The sequence below is a fragment of the Colobus angolensis genome, unplaced genomic scaffold (genome assembly GCF_000951035.1).
Source record: "Colobus angolensis palliatus isolate OR3802 unplaced genomic scaffold, Cang.pa_1.0 Scaffold401, whole genome shotgun sequence".
Lineage (NCBI taxonomy): Eukaryota > Metazoa > Chordata > Mammalia > Primates > Cercopithecidae > Colobus > Colobus angolensis.
This window is the reverse complement of record NW_012117389.1, coordinates 1473013-1496034: the sequence shown is the minus strand read 5'-3', so window position 1 is coordinate 1496034 and position 23022 is coordinate 1473013. Positions and strand designations below refer to the sequence as shown.

The window sequence follows — 23022 nt, the reverse complement described above, 5'->3', positions numbered from 1 at the left end:
TAACAGAGGTCTGATTCAGCTTGGAAGTACGTAAAGGACTGAAACTAGATAGAGAGAAAGAAGGAGGGTATTCCAGATGGAGTATATAGTGGACATTACCTGGAGCCAGAAATACGGATGGCATGTTGGGGAAGGAGGATTAGGAGGAGGGACAGAACTGTGAGTTCAACAGGATTACTGGAGTGGGAAATTTACACCCCAGACTAACAATGCAGTGTACAATTGTCCCCCCAGGCAGCCTGGTTTTCCTGAAGGCTGCGGTCTGACAAAGAAAGGGCTGGGGCAGGGGAATTGCAATTAGCTAACAGTACATGGTTCTTTCAAAAAGCATTTCTAGGGGTCCCCATTTCAGTTCGAAACATATGGCCCTGGCAAGGGTCCTTGCTTTATTTGGGCCCGTTGCTTAGCCTTCCCTTGCCACAAATTGCTACGGAAAAAAAGCAGAAAGGCAGCTGGCCTGCCCGAAGGAACAATCATTAGCTAATGCTGCCATCTCCAGGAGCCTGCCTGCTAACAGCCAGCACACAGCAGGCCGGCTTCAAACTGGCTGCCCAGGCAGACTCCTCCCACCCCCACCGCGGTTCCCACTGACTAGCTTGGCTTCTCCAGCCTGAAATTTGACTGGACAGCTGGAGAAAGGGAGAAACTGCCCAGGGCTTCTGGAATCCTTGACTGCCCGCTGCCTTCCCTTTTCTCTGGTTTGACAGGAATTGTAGCAAAGGTTTTCATGTGGAGGATGAGAAAATCCTTTTGTCAGTTTGCTAGAGCTGCCATAACAAAATACTGGGTGACTTAAACAACACGAATTTATTTTCTGACAGTTCTGGAGGCTAGAAGTCCAAGTTCGAGGTTTGGTTTCTTCTGAGGCCTCTCTCCTTGGCTTGCAGATGGACACCTTTTTTCCCTTGTGTTCTCAGTCAGACGTTTCTTTGCGCATGCATGCCTGGTGTCTCTGTGTGTCCTGGTATCTTCTTCTTGTAAGGACACCAATCATATTGAAGTAGAGCCCATCCTAACAACCTCATTTCAACTTAACCACCTCCATAAAGACCTTATCTCCAAATACAGTCACAGTGTGAGGCATTGGGGGTAGTTCAGCCTATGAATTTTGTGAGGACACAATTCAATCCATAACACACTGCATACAGTTATCAGAGAGCCGTGATTCTTTTCCTCTCTGAACCTCTGTCTCCCCATCACTACAATAATGGGTTAGAGCAAGAAGCCTGGAGATCTTGTCAAAAAAACAAGTGATCCTATAAAGTACAGGTAAGTTTTGCAGAAAAGAAATGCAAGTTTGTGATGACTTGGTAATGAATGGTGTTTCACAGTTCAGGGTGATTTCTTATTCTGAGAGTAAACTAATGTAATTTCATTATAGAGTTTGAACTTGCTATATATTTTCATGTATTTGTTATTTAATAACCATGTTTATTGCCTTATGCATGCCACATACTAGGCTACATGTGAGAAAAAAAGCTGAATGCATTAGATTATATTTTTTAATTAGTTCTTATCATAAGTTTAGACATGTATTCCGCAAGAAACTGTTGGACCTTGAAGTGTCAAAATCAAAAGCAATATTGAGTTTATAACCATTCCTCTCCTATTAACAATTGGTTTGTAACTGTAGACTTTGATTAATTTAATTCCCTATAGCGAGTTCTCTGGTTGATTTATTTGTTTGTTTGTTTGTTTGTTTATTTTTTTATTGATTCCTGAATTCCAATAGTATTTTTAATATCCACAATGTGCCATGCATGGAGTTAGGGGCTAGGGATATGGTGGTGAGTGAAACCAGGGAGGTTATTGCCCTCATAAAACTTACTGTCTAGATTGAATCTGAGGCTGTTTGTTTATTTCATGAAATGTCATGAGTGTATAGTAAAAGATATGTTGGAGGCTTCTAAGATCACCCACAGGTTTGATGATTCACTCTGGAACTTGTTGGGCTCAGCACATACTCATGCTCCTGACTAAGATTTATTACAGCAATAGGAGACCCAGCAAAATTAACAAAGAGAAAAGGTGCATGGAGAGAAGTCTGGAGGAAACTAGACACAAACTTCCAAGAGTCCGCTCCCAGTGCAATCACACAGGACATGCTTATTTTCCCCAGCAACAAGTGTGACACCATACATGAGATATTGTCTACCAGAGAAGCTCATTAGAGAATCAGTGCCTACGGTTTTTATTGGGGGCTGGTCAGATAGGCATCTTCTGCCTGGGATGTACCAAAATTCCAGATGCCCAGAAGGGAAACAGGTAGGTGTTTGGCATAAACCACATTGTTTGTGCAAAACTGTTTAAACATAGTGAGGCACTTTTACCATGTAGCAAGTTTTGTATCCCTGTAAAGAACTTTTGCCAGCCAAGTTCCCAGACACCAGCCAAGGGTCAGCTGTTCAAGCAGGCCTTTCTAAGGACAGAAGTCTCAGGTCCGGAGACTAGTGAAGTAATGTGAGTGGGGCTAGTATTCTGGAAATTAAGATTCCCAATGGCAGCAACAAGAGATGCAAAAGCCCTAGTGGGAGAGGGAGCCTGACTTACTCATGAAGCTGAATGTAATTTGGTATGCCCAAGAGAAGGTGAGGGAGTCAAGGTAATCAAATGGACACTCTTTGTAATACTCGTATCCATTTATTCATTCAAAAACTGTGCATTGGGTGTTATATAAGGAACTGAGGATATAACAGGGAATCAAACAAATATTCATGTCCTTATGGAGCCTACATTTTAGTGCATTTTATATGCATACACTGAATTATGCCACATCCATTTTACTGGAAATCCTCTCTCCAGTCTTGAGCAAAACATCAACATTTACATATATTTGGCCCACTCCATGATTAGAAGAAACACAAGAAAACGCCTTCTACTCAAAATTCCAGTTAGACCTGTGTATTAGTAACCTGTATGTATTAAATGCTGATAAAGTTGATTCTAATTGGAAGCTATTTGTTGCCACTATGATCAGAGGGCTTGGCATTTTGTCAGTTCTGAGTCCTATGATCAGAAACCCATTTATGTGCTGGTAGTGTGATTTCGTTGTTGTTGTTGATAACCATAATTAAGAACAACCTGTTAGCTATTTAGAGAGCAGCAAGACACAACCAGTTCAGTAAAGAGATCAATCAGCTTTATTCAAACAAAAGAGCGTCATTAGAAGCCTAGTATCAGATCAATTTTGATTAAGTCAACAAGAACACTGCCATTTAGTAGACTAGAACTATTCTTGTTAACTGTCTTGTGTAGTCAGCCAGGACACATCTCAATTCTGTCTACATATGATACCACTGAGAGTTCCTCTTGGCTTAACTTGAGGCATTTCATAAAAGAAACATTTACTTTCACAGAGTTCAGTCTTACATTCAGAAATTTCCCATATTTGGCCACAAAACTGAAGAGGTTGGGATGGTTACAGCATTTATACACTCATCTCAAAGTCCCATGAATCTTATAGATTGACATTGTTTATTTTCAACTGATTTAGGCTCTTTCAGAACTCCAGTACGCTGATAAGGCAGAAACTTGATTAATCAGATCTATCCTGATGTCTGTACGCTAAAAATCTAAAGTGTAGCTCATAGCCAGGAAAATGGGGAACCACTTTTGGAACTGTTACTTTGTTTCTACCAATACAATAAATTTCTATATATTTGCTACGTTTTTATCTGACAAAGGTGAGTGACTGACAGTGCTAACCTGTCTGCTGAATGTAGTTAAGAAACAGCAAGGCAAAAAACACAGCACTTCAGATAAGTAAAGCTTTCCCTAGCATTTAGCTCTTGGAAATGACAAAAATTTCGAGACATGCTGATGTACAACTTGAATCATTGCTTTAATTCCTTAGTGCCTAGAACAACAGAACAGTGGCCAGAAATCAGCATGCTCTCAATAAATATCTGGTGAATTAATTATTGAAAGAATGGATTAATTAAATATACAAACACAAAATAGTAATTAGGGAGTGTGTGAAAATTGAAACTATTCTGTAATATGGTCAGTTATCTGAATTTGTATTTCAAATTTTAAGATTCATTTCATGTTTCAACTATAAAAAATTCATCATCAATAAAAATGAGTTATGGAAGGTACAGATTCAAACATAGATACCTTTGATTTTTTTTCTGACAATGAGGAATAGCCTCAGAGATAAGTGTCTGGAAAATAAATTGTTCACAAAACTATGTTTTAGATTAAACCCATGGTCTGTGCTTTGGTCCAAACAATGTGAAGGATTTGTGTATTTCAAAGCAGTATAAAATTGAGAGACTCAGGAGCATAGGCTCAGAGGACAGACAGTCCTATGTCTGAATGTGTGAACTCCAGGAGGTCAGGGGTAATAAGATCTTGTTTGCCACTATCACTAGACTAGCCATCTATAAACTTTCTGATCACACACCTCTACCTGAGTGTATATATTTATGTATGTATAAATTACACATATGTATATATCTACTAATATATTTCATATTTTTATTTGTTGTATTATAGAGTATATGCAAACATACAAATTTTAACAGTTGAGAAAAATACATATTCCAATATGCTCTTTCCATATCTAATTTTTTTTATTTTTTTTAAATGGAGTCTTGCTCTGTCACCCAGGCTGGAGTGCAGTGGCACAGTCTTGGCTCACTGCAACCTCTGCCTCCTGGATTCAAGCGATTCTCCTGCCTTAGCCTCCCAAGTAGCTGGGATTACAGGTATGCGCCACCATGCCCAGCTAATTTTTGTCTTTTTAATAGAGATGGGGTTTCCCCATGTTGGCCAGGCTGGTCTTGAACTCCTGACCTGAGGTGATTTGCCTGCTTCGGTCTCCCAAAGTGTTGGGATTACAGGTGTGAGTCACCACGCCCGGCCGTCCATATATAATTGTCTTGCCCATTCCTAAGGCTCATGCATCCCACTTTGGAGAACACGTCTCTAGCATGTAGTCCATCATAGGTGCTCAATTAATAACATTTGTGGAATTATTGAATGAGTTTAAATCCAGGTTTTTCTACTTACTGTGTGAACCTGAATAGGTTCTGCTATCAATATTCTAGGCCTTTGTTTTGTCCACCATAAAATGGTATAAATAATAATAGCTGTATTGGGGGGTCGTTGTGAGGCTTAAATTAAATAATATAGTAAATGTTAATAATAATTGCTGTGATAGTGATGATGATGAGAACAGTGGCAAACATGTTTAATTCTCCACTTCTTAGATGAAATGATGTATGCCTTGCCCTCATCACACCATTACTTTTGACCATGGATACACCTCATATATTCTAGTTGATATGATGCATTCCATACACAGGATTTCGAAGTAAGATCTGTTCCTGCAGGACATCTGTTCCAGCCTGTGAACATAATTTTCTGGTAATGGGCATAGAGAAAAGCAAAAAAGGAGGAGGTATTTACCCTCTTTAAGCATATCTCCAAAAGTAGTACCTTTCACTGATACAAGTTGTGAAAGAAAGATGCTAGTGGAAATGATACAAAAGCAAGACCAAGACACACTTAGAGGAGTTAAAGGGTGACATCTTATGTACTAACTCCCGTATCTAATTAACTATCAGGCATAGAGTTACCCTCCACCCGCCTCTCCGCCCTCATCAGAACCTGCCTATGCCTCTGAGCATGGATCACTTTGAAGTAAGGCAGGAATGAAGCCAGGAAAAGTTCTGCAGGGACACACATTTCTCACTTCTCTTCTGACTCCTTAGAGTCCAGATTCTGCTAGTCTGCAGTATAGTCCACGATTATACTGTGAGTTGGCAATGGGACAATGGGGCAATAGATGGTGCAGGGGAAAAAGGAAGGAAAAATAACTTCCTCACCTCCTTTTCTTTCCTCAGCCCACTGTCTCCACCACTTTCACCAAGGTTGTCCTACCAAGGTTGTTATCTTCTAGTGACAAAAGCCAGTGGATATATACAATCCTGAACTAACTCGACTTCTCAAGAGTGTTTTATCTGAACTCTCGGGAGGCCCTTCTTCCTTCCTGAAACTCTCTCCTTCCTTGGTTTGTGTGATGTCATTATTTTCTACTTTGTCTTTTACCTTTTGTCTGGTCTTCCCTAGTCTCCTTCACTGCGTCCTCTTCCTCTATCATAAATGTTAGTGTTTCTCATGGTTTCATACTCAGCCTTCTTCTAATCTCTCTCTCTGCATTCTTCCTAGAGCAGCTCATCCATCTCCACACCCCCGCCATGACTGTAAGCACCATCTCTTTGCTCATCAGTACAGAATCTTTATCTCTAGACCAGGTCCCTTTCCCATATTCCAGGCTTATTACTTCTAGATTATCTTCACTGCCATCCCCTATAGGCATACCTAAACACTGAACGTATGTGTATATGTGTGCACATTCACATGTGTGCAGCAAAAAACAATTAGTTGGCAGAGAGTCAAAAAACATTGGTATGTAGTACGAGTTGTCACTTTTTGAGTGATGTGGTGCAAATTTAGCTTCCTCACCTATAAAAATGTTAAAAAATCCGTTTGGGTGACGGGTACACTAGAAGCCTAGCCCCCGCCCCCATTTACAAATGTAACAGCCATGTAACAAACAAGCACATGTACCCCCTGAATCTAATTTTTTTTAAGATGTTAACTAAAGCTGTCTTTTGGAAAGAAATAAAAAATTTGAAATATCTCTCCATTAATTTGAATTATTTAAAAGCCTGACAGTTTAGCATTGTAATGTAGCTGGAAATAATTATTGCTCTAATATCCAACAACTCTTTTCATATAACCATAGTTATTTAAATCACCCATATAATTATAAACCTTTCTTTTTTTAAAAAAATGGTGAAATGCACTCCAAGTTTCTAACACCCCAACCATCCTGTTGCCCAAGTCAGAAGCCCTGTAGTAGTACTCTTTTGAACCTACCTTCTCTTCCCCTCCCCATTGCCGTCCATAACCAATGTCTATAGATTGTATATCCACCGTGGCCCTGTGGTCTGTTGCCTTTTCTCTAGTCACAGTGTCATTGCCTTAATTGAGGCTATCAACATTGCTCTTGCACAATTGACATGCTCTCCATAGTTCTCTCCACCTCTCGTCTTGTACCTATAACCGCCATACTAGTCTTCATGCTGCAGCCACTGAAATCTTTCTAAAATGCCAATCTGATCAAGTCTCTCCCTTGCTTAAAGGCCTGGCATGGTTCCCCATGGCATAAAGGATTGTGTCAAATCCTCTCCCGTGGTCCAGGGAGTCACACACAATCTGACTCCTAACACCTTCCATCGTTTTATTCCTCATCCCATCCCTGGAAATCTGTGCTCCAGCCATTCCAAACTGCCTGCATTTCTAAACTGTGCTAGACTGTCCCAAGCCTGTATGTCTTTGTACTTGTGAACTCTGTCTGCCATTTTCTCAGCCCAGCACATTTTCACCCTCCCCAAAATTGATTTGACTGATGGCCACTAGCCTTCAAAGCTCAGCTACAAACACTTGCTCTGAGACAGGCTTTCCTGATCATCCCTGAGGCTAGGTTTGGTAGGTAGGCATGTGTACCCGCCCCCCGTGTGATTTTTACAATGCCTGTGTCACATTTCTGTCATTACACTTATCACCTTTTAAAGTAATTATATGTACGTGTGTGTGTGTGTGTGTGTGTGTATTTTGGTCTCTCTCCCCTGGGACTAAAATCTCATTTAGGGCAGAGGCTTTGTATGATTTCTCTGGAGCAGCTACTCTCTTCACCTGGTTGCCTCCTGCTCTTCCTTCAGTTCTCAGCTTAATATCATCTTCTCTGGGATGCTTTCCTTGACTTCAACCTCCCAACCCCCAACCAATGGAAGGTCCTGTGAGATATCCCTCCTCTGTAGCATGAAACTTCTCCTTTGCATTGAAAGTGCCTGTTTATTGTCTCTCTCTTCCCGTAAACACTGAACTCCTTGAAGAAAGGGACTAGGTTTTGTTCACAATTATGTTTCCCACTGCAACCTCCTAGAGCCAAGCACAGAGAGCAGTACAGATTAGACACTTGTGAAACATTTGCTGATTCACTTTTCATTTGGAGATTGTGATTTTGCCTCTTATTTCTTTCATTAAAATTGCTTTCCCAGTTATTTAAAAAAAAATTTTTATTGTGGTAAGAAAGCATAGCATGATATCTACTCTTTTAAATTTCTAAATGTACAATACAATATTGTTAACTATGAGCACAATGTTGTACAGCGGATTTCCATTTTTAAAACACTCCTGGTTACATCAACTTTTCCAAGCATGATATAGTTTTATACGTTTGGACTGCTGTCTTGTCCTCTAGGTGGAGTTGTTTGAAAAAGAAATGGCAAAGTTGTATATGCTTTAAAATAAATGAGTTCTGTATTTGTCTGCTAGTGCTACCATAACAAAATACCACAGATTGAGTGGCATAAACAACACAAATGGGTTTTACCTCGGTTCTGGAGGCTAGAAGTCCAAAATCAGGGTACTGTTAGGTTGGTTTCTAGAGAAGCCCCTCTTTCTGGCTTATAGGTGGCCACCTTCATGCCATGCTCACATATAGCCTTTCCTCTCCATAGAAAGAGATTGAGCTCGAGTGTTTATTCAGCTGATGGGGACACCAGATCTATCAGATTAGAGCCCTACCTTATGGGCCCTCATTTAACCTCAATTATCTCCCTTAAGGTCCTGTCTTCAAATACAGTCACATTGGGGGTTAGAGCTTTAGAATATGCATTTGGGGGATGCAATTCAGTTCATAACAGGTATACATCCCAAGATTATCCAAATGTTGTGCAATTAAATGAAACAATATATTTAAATCACCTTGGAGCAAAGCAGCAGAATTAGTTGTAACCAGTGATCAAATATTCTGAGTGTCATTTACCTTACATCTCAAAGGAGGGGGATTATGCTGTTGGAGCAGTGCAGGGACTAGTGGAAGCCCCAGAGAACCTTCGGGCTTGAGAAACAGTATTTGAGTTCTCTCCCATTCCATCCCTTCAGGTTACTAGTCCTGCAGCCTAGAATCTCTTTGGCCGGCAGAGAAGCTCCATTCTCTCCAGGTCAAGTGGACATCTTTCTTCAAGGACTTTAATTTTACTATTTCCGAGGTACCAGGCATCTAAAAGCTCCCTAAAAGAACCCTTGCCTGGAAACCAAAAATACTACAAGCAGTGAAGATGGCATCATCATTGGAAACTTTCTGACCTCATCCCACTCTGGCCATCTGATAGATGGGTTGAGAATACAGTGCCAACTGGGATTAAGACCTTTGAGAGGCCATGAAGAGGGGCCTCTCTGAGGGATTCTGTCAGTCCTGGCTAAAGAGGCCTGTGCCCAGGAGACATCAGCCTGGTGTGCCCTTGAAGTAATTTTCCCTCAATGCTACTATTAAGGGACCTTAGTAGCTATTGTGGGAAATAAAGGATTCTGAAGGCAAATTAGTATATTTATCCCAGAGTTTCTCAAATTAAATAGATTTATTTACTGTAAGCTTTAGTTGTCCCTTTAGCAAGCCAAATACGTAATTCTAATTCCCAATAGTTTGCTGTGCTGTACAGTCTTTCACAAACTCACTGATCACAGGACCTCTTCATTCAGAGAATCTTGATGGGATTCTTCTTCTCCAAGACGCTCTTTTAGGAATGGCAACTCTGAAAAAATCATGAAAAAAGTGATTGCTGCGAGTTGTACTTGGACTCAAATAATTCCTCCAGGCCCACCCTGCTGTCTCCCTCCCTGAGTCACCTACACATGGGCCCCCAGTAATTCAACATCCGTTTGGCCTCCTATCTTGGCTGGGCTGCCTTCTCCTGTTAGCCTGCCTTTTTCTTGACTGACTTAGAATTTCCATAGGATTCTGTTGTCAGCCTTGTGTTCAGGTTCCATTCTTTCTGATGAGAATTGGTGGGCACACAGATCAGGCCCTTGGGAGTGTCAGAACCTGGTTTGTTCCTAACTCTATCAGGGAGCTTAGAGTCTGTCATGGTTAGGAGGGAAACAGATGAAATCACTTGATACCTTTCAAATAGAGGCTTTGCTTACAGCCCAGGGTGGAGTGCCCTAGGGAGGTACTAAGGGATTTGCACACTAGCCATCTTACAAAAGGCTAACTTGCCTGGAAGAAGAAGAAGGAAACCAGCATTTATCAACTGCTCACTATATTCTAGGCACTGTAGTAAGTGCTTTGCATACATTACTCGAGTTCTTACAACCGACCTATGAGATAGACAGAATTTTTGGATCCACTTTACAGAGCAGGAAATTGAGTTTTAAAAATATGAGGAGACAAGCCCAAGGAAGCATATCTTAGCATGAGCAGAAGAGCCAGGACTCCAGTCTGTGCCCTAGTGGTTCTAGGATTCCTGCTTTTCACTAATTTTCTCTGTTGCTTCCGGGTGAATCTAGGGAGGTGGTGAAGTCCATCTGCATTGTGTTGGTCAAATCAAAGAGTACCTTATATAGCTATTTGAAATCATCTCTTTCTGCCCCCTCCTGCAAGAGCCAATTACTTTTAGGAAATAGTTCTGTAGTCAATAGAACTGTTTCTTTTTAATAGACAGTGATCCAGGTTGTGGTAGGGAACCTACAACTCCAGTCTTCATCTTCACAGCAAGGTGCTAACTTAGATCCTCATCACTGTCACCTATGTCTCTTAACAGAGCTCCCTATATCCTAGCTTCCTCCTTCCCCCTCATAATTGTCCACTCTGCGGCCCAAGTCACCTTTTTGAATGTCATTGGATTCCTTTGTGGTGTAAAACCTAGTCACCATTGAGATAAATCCAAACTCCTTAAACTGGCTTCCTAAATTATTCCTTGCCTGTTTCTTCAGTGTGAACCTCCCAAACCCGCTCCTCTGTGCCCAATCTCACCCCTTAGTCTGTGGACATGCCAAACAACTTCCAAGTTCAGCTGTGTCCTGTTTAGTTTCAGGTAATTTCACACTTCTAAATATGCTCCCTCATCAACCTCATCTGCCTTTTGAACAGCTGTTCAATTTTCAGTGCTCAGTTCAACTATCACCTGCTCCGTGAAGTTTTTCTGGTTCCCTCTCACCTTCTCTGAGTCTTACCAGGCCTGGCACAGCCTCTGAGCCTTATATTCTTTAAGATGGCACTGATTGCCTTCCGCAGGTTTCTCTCATCTCTAGACAAGCTCCTTCCCTAGCAGGGACCTGGGATTATTTATTCTTGTGTCTCAAACACCCAGAAAAGGCCTTAAACATCATGGGAACCCTGGAAATGTTTGCTGAATAAAAGAATGGGAAGGAATTTTTCCTAAAATAGGGTAAGAATTTGACATTAATTTTTAAATTGGCCAAGAGAATCTTCCAGATAAATGAAATGAATAAGGATTGCAATTTGATTTGTTTTGTCCCTATTGTCATGAGATGTTAACCTGGAAAAATCTAAATACTTAATTTATTTTTCCATGAAACTCCTGAGAGGAAAAAGAAATTGTTGAAACGTGCCTTGTTGGGAGGATTAGCATGCAACTGAAATACATTATTTCTCCACAGAGGGGTGCTATGAACACAAAAGAAGCCATTCTCTGTTAATTTATTCTTCCTCAGAGAGAGAGGAGCTGCACAAACCAAGTAACTTTTTCCTTTTCCCTGCATTGTGTACAATTGTGCAAGAATGGAATAACTCTCCACCATTGCCAGGAAATTATGTATGCCTCGGCCAAGTCTTCCTACTGATAAGATTGACACTCACACACCCTAACTCCTTTAAAAGATTCAGGCATCAAGTTTAAAGATGTATGATTTGTGGTATATCCGGAATTTGTTCATTGACAAATTTAGATGTTACGTACTATGATGTCAGAAACACAACTGAACAGAATAAACACATGCACTATGTTTGCTTTTAACTCTCATACAGGATAGACCATTTTAGAAGAAGGCTCATCCAGCTATCAGAGATGGGATAGCAGTCAGCTCTTGTCAGTAATAACACATAGATATAGTAGTATGAGCTGTGTACACTTGTTTAGATTTGTTTCTTATGAAACCATGATGGGGAGCACACATAACACAGCCAATATTTGGGAACGTTGTACTTTGTGTAACCAGTGGCTTAAGCAAATCACATCTTGTCTTCAACATCTCGTCTCCAGTTTCTACCTTCAGCATATTTTGATGGCCTTGGATTCTGAGTAATATTTTTACACTGTACTCATGTATGTCTTCTCATTGAGACTTGTTCCTTTAACCCCTGGGCTCTGCGTGTGTGTGTGTGTTTTCTATATTTATAACTCCCGCACATGACAAAGGTCCTGATACGTTCTAACGACTCAGTGAATGTTTGTGGATTGCTTGCTTATTGATCTGTTTTCACAAAAATGCTGCCAAAAAATGTCAAGCAGGATAATGATGAGGTTACAGGAGAGACAACTGAATGGGCAAGAAGAGACTAAGGGTAAGAGAAGAGGACTAACTTCCATTGACTGCTCACGAAATGCCACGCACTGTACTGAGGACTTTATCTAAATATCTCATTTAATTCTTATAAAAACCCAATGAAGAAATAATTATCACCCCAGTCCCACCACCTGTTTTTTGCATGATTGTGGCCATGATATCAAAATAATCAAATAGATGGTATTTGGAGGTATATAATAGTCTTTACCTATGCCTTCCACACATCAGGGTCTCAATGGTGCTTGACTAGGATTTGCACTGTGGGTTAGTATAGTTCATGGGTTGTTATTTGAAGCTGACTCTTGTGTTCATGCAGGAAGGCAGGAATCTTCCTGGCTGTTCTCTCTGCCCTTGTTACCCTCAGTGAAAATTAAAGGAAGCACAGTACATAGTGGTTGACAGGAGTGAAGGTTTCCAACCTTCTAACTGTGGTTGGAGAGCTTCCTGTGAGGCATTTCCCCTCCTTCCTGGAACTCTTTAGTATTGTAGGAAATGAGTGACTTGGGCAATTGAGATAGACTTCAAACAACTGGATTCACTGAAGAACATTTTATGGAGGAGCAGGAGGAGGAACACAAAATCTTGAAAACTCTAGGTTGAGAGAAACCATCAACGGTATCCAGGTTAACCACTAAGCAAGCTTTTGAATCCCCTGACAGTATTCCAAATTGCCATCTCTGTGACCTTGGCAAAAAACTTCTCTCTTAGTGAGTTTCCACATAGGCAAAAACAAAAACAAAAAAATGAAAAATCTAAACAAACAAAACCTTACAGGGTTGTCGTAAAGATCAGAGAAAACATACTCCTGGAATATGTTAGGTACCCAGTACATGTTTTAAAAATAGACTTTTAGAGCAGTTTTAGGTTCATAGCATAACTGATCATAAGGTACAGAGCTGACATATACCCTGTGATCCCCTGGATGGCCTCCCCACTAGAAATATCCACCCACTGGAGTGGTACATTTGTTACAGTTGATGAACCTACATTGACACATCATTATCACCTAAAGTCCATAGATTACACAAGGGTTCGCTCTTGGTGTTGTACATTGTCTGGGTTTGGACAAATGTGTACAAGGCCATTATAGTATCATACAGAGGAGTTTCACTGCCCAAAAAAATCCTCTGTGCTCCTCTAATTCATCCCTCCCTCCCTACCCACCCCTGGCAATGACTGATCTGTTTACTGCCTCCATGGTTTTGACTTTTCCAGAATGTCATACAGTTGGAGTCACATGGAGTAACCTTTTCAGATTGGCTTCTTTCACTTAGCAATATGCATTTAAAGTTCTGTGTATTTTCATGGCTTGATAGCTCATCTCTTTTAGCACTCTTTTATGCCATCGTCTGGATGTACCACAGTTTAGTTATTCATTCACCTACTGAAGGACATCTTGGTTGCTTCTAAGTTTTGGCAACTATGAATAAAGCTGCTATAAACATCAGTGTGCAGGTTTTCGTGTGGATATTAGATTTCAACTCATTAGTACTCAGTATTGTTTAAATGAAAAATATATCTGTCCTTACTCCCATAAATTCCTCCTTTCCATAAATTCTTCCCAAGGTGAGGGATCAGTGCATCCAAGAGGCCCAATTTGCAGCAAAATGCTCATTAATTAGCCAAGAGGCTGCGGTGGCACAGCAAGTAAACAACGTACTACAAATCTGTTTACAGCAGCTTCTGCAGACATTTTAAAACAATTAAACTGTCAAGGGGGCCTGGAGACAGAGCTTTGCATTTTAATGGGAAATGATTAAATCTCAGGCATTATTGCCTTTGATGTGTCTGGGCTTTAAGAAGAGGGCAGAGTATTGATTGAGGCCTCCAGGAAGGCAGGAAGCTTACTTGTGCTGCTTGACCACAATGCAATGAAAGCTTGGAGATCTGTAACTTCTTGGGCTGGAATTAAAGGCCACTAGCCAAAAATTTAACTAGATTTGTCAGCTTCTGTTTAGTTGGACTCTGCCTGTAGGAACAGATGATAGATCATGACCTCCGGGGTATTATTCGTCGATTGACAGAGAGAGAGAGAGAGAGAGAGCCCCTTGCTGATGGCATCTATCAGAAAAGGCTGAATGACACAGACCCATGTGGTGACCTCAGTATTTACACTATCTGGATTAAAACCATTGTAAAGCAAGTGAAAGCCACCCATGTAGTCACTGCCTAAGTCAACTAATGCAAACTGCACTCTAACCTGTGAATATGTGTGTGCCACAGTTATGACAGACACGCAGTCTCAAACATCTAGTGTATTCACCTTCTCTATTGAGTTGATCTATTCACAGGTGGTGGTCAGATCACATGTGGTTCTTACCCTGTAGCTACTCACAGTCCAGTAAATGAGGGAACATGTAAGCAGCTGGGTACAATTCCAGTACAGCGATAGGTGTTGGGTACAGTGAGGGGACCAAGGAGGTCACATTCAAATTGAGAGATGTGGAGGGGCTGGCAGAAAATTCTTCCTAGACAAAGTTCTACTTGAAAGATTAGTAGGCAGACAAGGGGACAAGGACACTTCAAGCTGAGGGAGGTTCTTGAACAAACCTGTGGAGGTGTGAAAAAGCCTAGTACATTCCAAAAACCAAGTCTGGTAGTGTGGAACCTGAGTCCCCTGGTACTTTTTAAAGGATGGGGTGACCTTAGTCCTCAGGTTTAAACACTTAAATCACTAAATAAATGATGATGCTATTGAAGTATATCACCACATAAGGCTACATAGAATAGGTGAGCACTACCATTGTCTGTGCCTTTCTATTGCTTAAAATCTTTCCATTTGTCATACTTCTTAAAAGTATGCCAATTGGAGAACAAGACACTCGCTTCCAAAATGAGAATACCTTTGTGAAAATTGACAAATTTGTGTGAATGAGCTTAATCAGATTGCTTTCCTCCACAACACCTGACCAAGACCAGCCACTCTGATGACTAGGAGAATAGGGGGATGTGGAATGCAAAAGAAGGTAGGAGCATGGGGTACTGAGGGTGGAGAGGGCTCCTCTTGCAGTGGAATTACAGGCAGCTAGGGAGCAGCACAAAGGCCCTGCATGGCTGAGAATTAGTTTAGGGGAAAGGAAAGAGAGGATAGCAGAAATCAGTCTTACCTGACTTGCAATTTGGCTCCATGTCAGCCCTCATTTTGTTTATTTCTGTGCTGTCTAGACATCAGTAGATTGAGCTGCTCCCATCCCTGGGGACCCCCTTCCCCACTACACTGACCAGTGCAGCCCCTGCAGGGCCGTTATAAGAAGCTATGGCACATCTGAAAGAGTGAGTCTCTTGATTAGACCTGATAAGACCACTCATATTAAGATGACTTAATTTTGTCCCTTGAGAAATGCCTTTTTTTAAGAGCTCTTACATTGGCCAAGAGAGACTGCCTCCATATTAGGGTTTTCTATTTTTGTTTGAAGGAAATTGGCATCTCTCCTGTGTAAAGAGTTTAGTGAAGCCTAAATTCTTCCATTAGCCATTTTGGTTTGCAAACAGGGATCTGAATATATGCAACTTTTTACCTGGTGGCCTGAGCACTAGCTCAGCTTCCCAACCAAAGAACAATGGGGAATACCCCACGGCCACATTCTGAATCTGATCATCTGTGCTTCTAAGCATGATTGACTAGTTAAAATAATGATTTTCTAGGGAACAGGACTGGCTACAGAATTTGCAGGGGTTCGTGCAAAACGAAAATGTAGAGACTCTTGTTCAAAAAATTGTTAGTTTCAAAATGGTGACAGCAAATCATTAAACCCAGTGCAGGGCCCTTCTCAGAGCAGGGCCCTTTGCTGCTGCATAGGTCATGTGTCCAGGAGGTAGCCCTACCAAAGAACAGATATTTTGCCTTTTTGGGTTCTAAAGGCTCCTGTTGTTCATGTCCCTGGGCTGTGGATGGCTATTGGGGTAGAGGGGACGGTGTTTGATTTCAGGGCAGAACAAATTTTCTCCATCCTCTGCCTACCGCTGAAATCCCATCCTCAGAGCTAAACCAATTTTGTTGAGGCTGGATCCATTTGGGAGGGGCTGACATTTGCGGCTATTGTCTGTTACACTCTTAGTGTTAGATGGAAAAGTGGAGGGAGAGAGCACAAGGCAATTTTGATTATGCGGAGAAGCTTATGAAAAAATATGTAAGTTTATGGAATGCTTTTGGCTATACATTATCTTCCTTTCCATATAGCACTGAATATGAGTATTGGGGCTTAATAAATATAGCTCCCCGTGGGTGTTGGTAATTCTTCAATATTCATTGATAGTGACAATATTCAGAACTTGAGACAGATTTCCTTTCTCTCTGACTCAAGGGCAGTTTTCCCAGAGCCACACAGAAGGAGAATCCAATCTGTTCAATAGGAAAGACTCATTTGATCCCAGAATAACTTACATTTCCATTTCTATTTGAATTTTTAACAAAAATAGTGGGTCTTCCATAAAGCAAAAATAAAAAGTATGGCAATTTTGTTTCAGGGTTTGCTTTTTCTTAAAATTTTGATTCCTATATTAACACTATTGAGTGCCTCAGTAACGAGTGTGGTGTAATGCTAAAATAGTCTGTTTCTTGCTCTTTGTTATAATTAGCTAAAAGCCTTTTCATAGGCTGCTCATAGATTTTCTGAATTTTTAACAAGGGACTTTGATATGAAAATATAATTTTGTGGCACAGAACTAAAAGTTCTGGTAGAATTTCAACATTTTACGAGTAATTGTTACAGAGGATTGAGCAACTATAATTCTTACAAATGTCTATTTTGCTTGTAGCATTTTCTATTCATCAATAATTCAATTTCAAAATAAAAGACACATTTCAACATCTCAAAGGCTATCGGGGAGCCTTTCAGACTGTAAGATTCCTGACTGTGGGAGAAGTCTACCAAATAAGGCAGCTAGCTCCAAAAACTTCTCTAATGTGCTGAGGGATCCTGTTACAGACCGTTTTTCACAATTCTAGAGGGCAAAATAAAATCATATGCTTGGAAATAATAAGTTTCAGCAAATAGTATAGGCGAAGCTTATGTCTGAGTCCAAGCAATGGTCTGATTACTGCCAGAACAATACTGCTACATGATGAATCATTAATGATCTGGGAGAGTCATAATGGTCTGTCACTAATGCCCATTAATGATCTCTCTATACCGAGAGTATGAGCTTGATGTTTCTGGCCATTACCTTGGAGAATACTTTAGATATGCCTTAAACTTTCTCTGATCTCCTCTCTCTCTGTGTCTGCTCCAAATGTAGACAGCAATTGTCTGGGTAGGACCAGCTTATAAAGAAGCATGGCTTTGTTAAGGAAGTCGTATTCAGGTAAGATTTATTTATGCAATGTTTTTGAAGGACATAGATTTGAATGTTTATCCTGGACATTGATGACTTTGTAGAAATTAACAAAATTATACCAGGGATCTTTCTGCTGATATCTTTTTCTTTCTGGATGGGACAGGGGTTCTTGATTCCCTTTACTCTGGGATGTTTGACTGTTAATGGATTCTTTCTGAAAAATGCATCTTTTTTTTTTCTAGGAGGAATTTAAAATATTAATTGTTATAGGAAAGTGAATGTGTTTTTCTGATCATTTGAAACTCTATTTGCATTTAGAAAATGGTGGCACTCACTGATGCAAGAGAGATTTCCTACTTCTAGATTTGCATTGACTCTATGCATACAGCACAAAACATTAATTTTAATTTCTAAAGAAAAAGAGAATAAGTAATTATAATTGGCTTTTAATGTAGTTTTCTTTTAGCTTAGTGAAAGGAAAGAAAGAGAAGATGACACTTCGCTAAGGGAAGGTGGACACAATCACCCTTTAATTCTGAGAAACTTATTAGGTGTATCTTCAGGGAAATCACAGAAGATAGGCACTCCATAATGTCTCAGTGAAACTAGGAGAGTATCGGTTCCTCCATGGCGGCAAGGCAGATGCCGCAGATAGCTGATGGAACCAACGCCCAAGAGCTTCCAGCTCACGGAGAAAAACAAGCTGAGAGAAGGTTGCCGGAGCGACCAGTTTCAAGTCTCTTTAAAAAGAGCAGGACAGAGATTCTTTTGGAGGATTGAAATCACTCCTCCAGCTACATTTTTAATGGGAAGATTTTACATATAACTAATACAAAATGGCATCATTTCTTGGAAAACTTTTTGCCAATCTTCGTATTGTCTGAATAAAGCAACCTCATGAAGCAAACACTTTCCTGGAAACCCTTTGCACTTTCTTTATCGTTGAACCTGAAAGGATCCCAGAGAACTCTAACCTTGCTAAATGTTTTATTTTGCTAGAACATTTTGTCCAGATGAGTAATTATTCATGGTGATTTTCTGTTTCCTCCAGATCTTTCCCTCTGTCCTGAAACTGCTGAGTAGCATGTGTTTATTCACGTAATTAACTGGGATTAATAGGCTTTCTCTTCTGAGTACTTCACAGGTTCTCCTGAGCTATTTGGAGTTCTCCTAGAGCATCCCCAAATGGAGATTTGGATTGATCTGTCATGTTACATGAGCATTGTTTATCTGATTGTTTTTAATTGGGTTCCCCATAAAAATGAGAGAATAAAAAAAGCTTATTTGAAAGATTAGTACATCAAGGGCAATATTAGTGATGAAAATCATTACAGAATTTGTGAGATTGGTTCAACACTTAATGTTCTGATTATTTCCACAATTCATGTCTCTAAGAAACCCATTAGAGTTTTCACCTTCCAGGTGGGGGACAGCTTATAAATCATTAAAGGAAGGAACTACAGACTATATGCCTCTTTACTCAGGATACAGTATATATGGCTGAAACAACTACGCTCATCACTCTGCTTGAAAGTATTGAGTGAAACACACACATTAATTCTTTGCTGAGTAAGCTCTGTGACACAGGAAATTCTCACCAAACAATTATTTTATTGACATGTGAGTCTATGAATTGGAGACTGTCAAATTGCCATCTAAGCTGTTTTGTTAGATTCAAGCACAAACTAACTTTATGCTTACAATAGACTGCTAGGTTGATTGATGAAATGTTATAAATAGACATGTCCATTTTTAATAAATATATGTTTGTGAGAAACTGAGCCCCTTTGCAGAAATGAATGCAAGCTATGGGACAGATTGGTAATGACTGAAAATGCTGCAGTTGCTCCTCTGAAAGAAATAGGAAAGTATCTGATATAGCATAGGCTCTGAGTTCATAATAGAACAATGCAAATGAGATCAGGAGAAAAGATATGCAGCCAAAGAATGGCAAGTCACAAGAAAGGTCACGTAGTTTATCTCTTAGCCTTCATATGGGAAAACACTTCAACCCTTGTACGCAGATGAGACTGTCCCAGCCACCACATCCACAAGCTCGCTAAAGAACTCATCTCAATAGCTCTCAAGGCAGAAACATCCACCCTAAGTTCTCCATCTCCAGTTAAGTCTGCTGCCTCTCATTTGATCCTCAGGGAAGCTAAAGAACAGACAGCAGCTGTGCTCTATGTAAACCTTCTCAGCCCAGAAGCCCTCATGATTATGCTTATTTAAGTTAAGGAACCCTAGTTTCTTCAGTCTACCCTTTCCATCTTGTTTTTAACCTACCTTATTTAGCTCACCCATTTACTTCTCTAAATATTTTTTGTCCTTGTTGTGTTCCCCTCTGCTTGTCCACAACTACTTCTTCAGCTTTTTAAGGTCCTTTCATGTTCTTTTCTAAGTAATTATGAGTTTTTCTATTCAGTGACTATTCCTACACCTGCCTAGTACTCCATGTATCATAGTGACTTAGAGTTTCTCAAACAGCACATGAAGACAGATTTTCTTCTCTCAGGGAAGAAAACAATATATTTACATATATATATATTTGTGTATATATATAAAACAATATATTTGTTAATAATTTCCTTAGCTGGAGGGACTTAGGAAACAATATGTTTACTGATTGTTTTTTATCAACAAGTCCCTGTCCATTTTTCAGGGACTGCAAATGTGGACTTTCAACTCATTCCAAACATTGAGGCTTATTATCACCTGGGCAGTGCCTCAAAATGCTTTCTCATGATACGCAGTTCCAACTGCCTGGCCCTGGGCTTGTGCACAGTATATACTCAGTGTTTGTTGAGTAACTGTGTGTACCCAAAATGGCTGTATAGACCACTGGAACGTATTTCTTTATATTTTCTTTGGGAAAATGATTAAACAATCTAGCTGATCTTATAAAACAAAGCAAAAATGACCATCTTCCATTTGGGTTTTTAGAATGTATAGTGGTAGTCTATATTTGTCTTTTGCCATTTGCCTTAGAAACTGGAGGCTTTGGAATTGAGAAAACTATTGGAAGTGAAGACATCCAGGGTGGTAGAAAAATTCACCCCAGCAGTTAAGCTCCTGAGAAGGAAGGAGAGTATTCAAAAGGAAGCGAGTGCCTCCTGGGTAGAAAGAGTTTTGTAAGTTCCCCTTGGGATACCAGTCTCGTGGGAGAAAAATGACTGTGCCATAACTTTTATTTTCATTCCAGCAGGGCCACTGGGTATGGCCTGAAAGTTTAGGCGTATCTCAGTTGGCGGTATAAGTGTCTCTCGTTTTATAAAATACAATTGTTTCCATAAAATTATATGTAAATCAAATCCCACGTGAAATCCGCATGGGATGTGCAGTAAAGAAAGGAGCCTTTTTGCGAGTGTTTCTATAAAGTGAAGACTTATTTTATAATAGACATATTAAAAGGATTACTCTTTAATTTATCCATTTGAAAGTCTGAGTTCTAAAATATCAGAATGAAAACAAGATATCTGCATTCTATTCAGAAGAAATTATTTGACCAAAGCTTGCTAAGCTTGTGTATGCTTTAATGTAATAATGCCTCATTTGTGAGAATGTTAAAAATGGTTACATTTAAATCTGCTCACTTTGCTTTGGAAGTTTCTGAATAGCTTGTTGGTGTTTCTTACTATTTAGCAGCTTTATCTGATATGACATTATATTATTGCCTTCTAAAATAGAATTTTTAAAAACTTTATCCAAAGGCGCCGTGAATAACTGGCATGGCCACTTACTTATGTAAATAGGGTATACGCATATCTCCTGGACCCAAAACTCTAATCTGTTACCATGCCAATTCCCTATATTTAGTTCAACATGCCGCTGAAATGTCTAAATATTGGCTCTTTCCCAATGTACTCCATCCTTTACTCTGTTCTTAGAGAACGAAGAGTTATGATACAGGAACTTCGCCTTGCACAACAGAGTAGGTGTTATTTAGGCATATTCCAGGGCTCCAGAGCAGTCAGCCTTGGAGATGTTTACTAGGACTCTTTCTGTGGTTGGTTATGTGCATGCATCTCTGTGTAAATACAAAATATAAGTGTTCTTTGTAATATTCATTGTTCCACTAATGCTTAACTGCGTAGCTGAATAAGAGAAGATATTTTTCCAGCTCTAATACTAGCTAATAGGATAAAATCTAAATAAAGTCTCGAAATACCACATTCCTCATGTCCCTTCCTTATATCAAAACCTTTACGGGCTTCACTTTGAATGCCAACTAGTTGGAGGCAGTGTTTGATGTCATTCTGTAAGCAAAGCCCACAATAGTCCGGCTCAACATACCTTTCTAGTCTTATCTCCTTCCTTTCCTACAAGAACTACTTCAGCCAATCCAATCGCCTCCTGGAGGAATTTGCCCAATTCATCAATGTATAATCTATGCAGTGCTCTCTCTGTGATGTGCTAGACACCGAGGAAGGTGCCAAGATGAAAGAATCATAGACCCTGCCTCCCAGGAAGGCACAGTCTGACTGCCTAGCTAGCTGATATCAGACACTCTGTGATGAATGCTGTAACCAAAATAACAAAAAAGCAGCAGAGGACTAGGAAAGATGCCTTCTGCTGGCTGGATCTGGGATAGCCTCATCGAGGAGGTATAAATTAACCAGGGACTTAAATGTATGTGAAAATTTGGTTTGTGTCCTCTGAGATACCTTTCCTCTCCTGCCAACCAAATGAGATTTCTTCCCCTCTAGAACTCTCACAGTACTCACTGGCTAAACCAATCATATGACACTCATCCAAAACTTTCTTACATTGTTTTTACCTTTGTGCTCATTTTCCCTTCTGGATTATTAAATTCCTAGGAGGCAAGGCCCATATTCCACACTTTATTTCCCTAACTGATAGCACAGAACTACTAATGATAGTAACTACACATGTCATTTATGTGAAAAAAAAAAAACCTGGTTGGGTTCTGAGAATTCCTTGACTTAGTTAAACACTGCTATCCAGTAGCATACCAAGATAATAAGACAGATGACAAAGCGACTCAAATTTGCTACTACTGACTGGGAACTTCATTCCAAACCTTAATATAGTCTCCCGGGGAACTGCACTGGATTGCATACAAACTGTGAAGACTCCTTTGCCTTCTTTCATTCACTCAACAAATATGCAGTGAGAACCTACAATAGTCCAGGCGGTGTGCTAGCTTCTAGGTATGCAGTACTGAATAGAACATGGGATATATAATGTAGAAGCGGTTCAAACAGCCTTTTGGCCCTTTTCCGCCAAGTCACATCATAATCCTGTCCTATATAGCTTTTCTAAATTTTTTTTGTCCCCTTGCGCTAAGCAAGTACTATATATCTTAGTACTCCAAAGGAAAACTGAGTCCAAAGACAAAAT

The 23022-nt window shown here is 40.1% G+C and overlaps 1 protein-coding gene across 5 annotated transcripts in view; it reads left to right on the top strand.

Moving 5' to 3' along the window:
- The window catches only part of FGF13 (fibroblast growth factor 13), a 550802-nt gene that overhangs the window by 425392 nt on the left and 102388 nt on the right, over positions 1-23022 (top strand). Inside the window, exon 1 of one of the 5 annotated variants that reach the window (XM_011955827.1) lies at positions 17577-17688. The exons of the other annotated variants lie outside the window; for them this stretch is intronic. Coding sequence (XP_011811217.1) covers positions 17661-17688 — 28 coding nt within the window. The 5' untranslated portion in view covers positions 17577-17660. Of the gene's footprint in view, positions 1-17576; positions 17689-23022 lie in introns of those variants that run through there. 5 annotated transcript variants of the gene reach the window in all.